At 32.2% G+C, this 3933-nt stretch overlaps 1 protein-coding gene across 1 annotated transcript; it reads right to left on the reverse strand.

The window, feature by feature from the left end:
• Positions 1 to 253: 253 nt before the first annotated feature.
• LOC143634704 (GDSL esterase/lipase CPRD49-like) lies at positions 254 to 3933 on the reverse strand. The gene is made up of 6 exons (XM_077102723.1): positions 3784 to 3933; positions 2239 to 2316; positions 1650 to 1790; positions 1185 to 1244; positions 928 to 1100; positions 254 to 620 (listed from the first exon to the last, which is right to left on the reverse strand). The coding sequence occupies exons 1-6, from the start codon at positions 3892 to 3894 to the stop codon at positions 413 to 415; spliced, it is 771 nt and encodes a 256-aa protein (XP_076958838.1). The 5' UTR covers positions 3895 to 3933; the 3' UTR covers positions 254 to 412.

Consider the following 3933-nt stretch of genomic DNA (forward strand, 5'->3'; position numbering starts at 1 on the left):
TTCCATTCCCCCTTTATTCCATTCCTTTCAACCAAACATACCCTTAGGGTTTCACTGTGTTGGTAAAATTCAATATTGTTCATCTGTTGATTTGGGTTCTTGTTTGTGATAATCTCAATCGCAGTTAGTTGTAATTGTTCTTGTTTCTGTTCTTCAGTTTGATAAAGATCAGTGTGTTAGGGTTTGTATCGACTAATCAGATTTATAGAAGATTACGTTTGAGTTCTTGACAATATGAAAACAGTGTTTGATGGCATTTGGATTCTGAATTCGGGTTTATTTATACATTATTATTCAAATGGTCTGCATGCATAACAGAAGAGACTAATTTTCCCTACAGCAATTCCATAATTATTTTAATTCAAATGCGGGTGTACGTCTTGAAGCTATGAGATCGAGCATGCTCTTAATCCTATTGGATTTCTCTGTGAAGGGTCCAATCGGACGTGTTAAGGGTTGTTTTGCCATCTATAGAGACTACATCATATTCCGAGTCTTCTGAGAATTCAGTGGGCATAGATTTCCGGTGTAAACTTGGTTTCCATTCTGCTTCTTTAAGCACCTTTAGTATCTCCGCAACTACTACCTTGCTTCCCGCACCCGATAAATGAATCCCATCCCTGCAAAAACATGATTTCAATATTTTGTTTAAAGAGAGAAATTTTCAGAGGTCACAAATTCACCAGAGTGTATTTTAAACCATAAAGCTCCTAAATCTTATTTCAAGATGTTTAATATTAACTTTTAGATAAAATAACTTTTAGATAAAAACTGATTTTGGGTCACGCCCATAATTTTTCATTTATGGTGTTTCACTAGCTAACAGTTTATAAGACTTAAAACACTTCAGAGCCTGGTCCTCTAATTAATTTTCTTTACATGAAAAAAAAGAATATGTAAAGATATATGATATGCAAGAGTACTTACTTAATAAAGTAAGTCAACCAATCATCTTGTTTTCGAAGTGCTGTCCAAATATCAATAACTTTTATTCCCATTTCATTGCACAATTCTATGCAAGCTTCTGAATATATCCGGCATAACTCATTTGTTCGAACAAGACAACATTCACTCAAAGTGGAGCTGTTTGTACATGATAAATCAATCGATTTAGATTTATTGCTTGAGAAAAAAAAACTAAAAAACGAAAAGAGAACATAAGAAAGTACCCTGGTTCATGAATTTCTGACCTCATCCACCAGTGGGCAAGTGAGGAAAATTATGCGCGTTGTGTCTGAAAGACCCTGATTTTCATATTGGTGTTAGTATGTTTTTGTTACATTGAAGAATCTGGCCTACCAGATAATCAGTTATAGTAAATCATGTTGCGTAAGCATATAGTGTTTAGATGTGCTTTTGTTATTTGAAGTCCTAATTATCAAGTAACAAGATGTGTATTTCAGTACATTCCTTGGGAAAATATAAACATTTTGTGAAATGGGAGTAAAACTCATCTAAATTAGGTTAAAACAGTGGATAAATCAGTTATTTAACTTATTTTTGTTTATCGTCGAATAATCAGTTTCTTTGCAGCTGGTATAAAACTGCGAAATAATCACATAGCGAGACGCAGAAATATGTTCATTAATAAAAAAATTAAAAAACTCATTATACGACTTCAAGTTGTGTTTGAAGAAGCTAGATCGTACCTGGAGATGAGTAGCAATTTTTCTCATGTTTTCAATATATTCAGGAAGAGGGACATGGGGGCCTAAACCAGATGAGTGAGGCCCCATTGAATCATTACAACCAAAGTAAGCAATGATCAGCGAAGGCTGGATAGCAGCATCCTACATGCATCATAATAAAACAAGACGATTATATTCATAAGTCATAACGCAACATGATGCATAGAATGTAGGAAATATAGCTAGATTTCGTGTGAGTTGGAATTGGAAAGCTTTCTGAATCATGTAAGAACTCACTTTCAGATTAAAGTATTTAGCCTATAACGAAATCAATAATCGGATAAGAGAGAAAGTAATTTTCCGAAGAACAAAAGGTTCTTTTCGGTGAAATTAAAGTATGAATTCGAAGATCCTTTATATAAGAGTTCACAGCGTTGCAGTTGGTAGCTAAAGGTTAATACCTTCACAACAACACAGGATGTGGCCCATACCAGATCCCCCAACATAAAGAAAATGATTTGAGACAATTCAAACAATCATGCTTACATGACAATGTAAGTATGTATATAATAATGTATTCAAAAGATTTGCGTGGCAGTCGAAGATGAACCTTTGGGAAAATTTGATCGAGTATCTTGACAGCACGTCTGGAATTCCATCCATTGTACCCGCGCAACACTATATCCGCCTACAATAGATAAAAACATATTTTGTTGAAATATCTCACTATTGAACTTGAAAGATTTTACAGTCCTGCTATTATATATTTATTTCATATATATTACTATTGGTTTCATGAAAATAGCATAAATTAATGAAACTGTTAATCAACTAATAATCTACTATGAACTCCACAAATACACAATGTTGGATTAATATTTTTAAATGCTTAAAACACACTATAAAATTGGGCGTTTTTATCTAGTAAGAGCATTCTTATCCCATTCTCCATCCTTATATCTATAATTACATTAAAAAACACTACATTTCTCTCTATTGTTCAATTAAATAATATTTTTATACCTTTATAATTACAGTTTTTTCTCTCCTCTTCTCACAACCAATCCAACAAATATTAAAAAATAAATAGGGGCAAACAATGTTCTCCAAATTTACAAAAAATCACTAAATTTTTCTCTCCACCATATAATTTACACTCACAACCACTCAAAACCTCACCCTATAATTTACATACTCTCCTCACATAAATTTTAGTGGATGAGATGTGAATGCTCTAAGCGTATTAACCAGTAGAAAACTGCGCATTAAAACAAACCAACCAAACCATAGTCCAGAGGGCTGGTTCTTAAAAAAAGGTACTCAAATAAAGAAGCACCGTGTAAGCATATAATCTACTATAAATGTTGAGAAGTTGTCTTTTAAGAAAATATACAACAAAAATGATTGAATATAACTTATTTGTAAAATTGTGCTATATTTGTATTTTAAATTCATTTTTTCATTGTATCAATTTGGAGTTTTAACCGTTGAGAGGCCGGCCTCAAGCCAAAAACTTTACTTGCCTTATGCTTAAGCCTTTGTTTGCATGTACACGTGTAATCAGATTAAGATTAAAAGTATGGGTGTAATTTTTTAAACCCAACACAAACATAACACAAAATTCATGGGTTTGGGTTTCATACAAATGGATTCAATTCAACCCGCTAACCCAAACTGTATTTTATGTAATAAAATAAATTGTCTCAAAATAAAATTTTAAACTAAAATATAAATTAACATAAACTTTAATAACTAAAAGGTCATTGTTTTATATTAATTTGTTTTTTCTTTAAAAATGTAAATAAAAGTACTCATTTGTAAAAAAATTAGAAAAATAAAAAGCTTTCAGGTTAAACGGGTCGTGTTTGAGTCAACAAGCGAAGATGTGCGTTGTGTTCACGTTCGCATGTTTAACACGATTTTAACGTCCAGGTCTCATCTCCATACCCGTTTAACACCCATAGTTAATTTAAAGTAGTTAAAACTTATATTTTTTTTTATAATAAAATTGATAATACTTCTAAACTATTAAATTAATTATGACACACTCGGATTTTGGATCCGACTAGATATCCAATTCGATTCTAAATAGCACAAAAAAAACGCAATTATTTTCGTTAAAAGAGTGTAACAAAGTACAAAACTATGTAGATACCTTACGAGCATAGAGGTCTACGAGAGTGGCACCCCAACCATCGTTGCTAAAACTCATCTGAACAATTGACGATCCAAACAATACTATATGTGGCCTCTTTGGTCCAACCATGGCTAAAGCTAAAGATTAATATTAATCTAGCAGCTGATC

Source organism: Bidens hawaiensis, unplaced genomic scaffold, assembly GCF_021521415.1.
Source record: "Bidens hawaiensis isolate Kalapana, Puna unplaced genomic scaffold, B.hawaiensis_p1.1 tig00007166_1, whole genome shotgun sequence".
Lineage (NCBI taxonomy): Eukaryota > Viridiplantae > Streptophyta > Magnoliopsida > Asterales > Asteraceae > Bidens > Bidens hawaiensis.

Bases quoted from the DNA above. Each gene is read 5' to 3' on its own strand.
- LOC143634704 (XM_077102723.1), bottom strand. From the start codon at position 3,894: ATGGTTGGACCAAAGAGGCCACATATAGTATTGTTTGGATCGTCAATT. The intron at 2,317-3,783 runs GTATCTACATAG...TATCTATTGTAG, and splicing joins TAGACCTCTATGCTCGTAAG to GCGGATATAGTGTTGCGCGG. The intron at 1,245-1,649 runs GTACGATCTAGC...TATGAAAATCAG, and splicing joins AAATTGCTACTCATCTCCAG to GGTCTTTCAGACACAACGCG.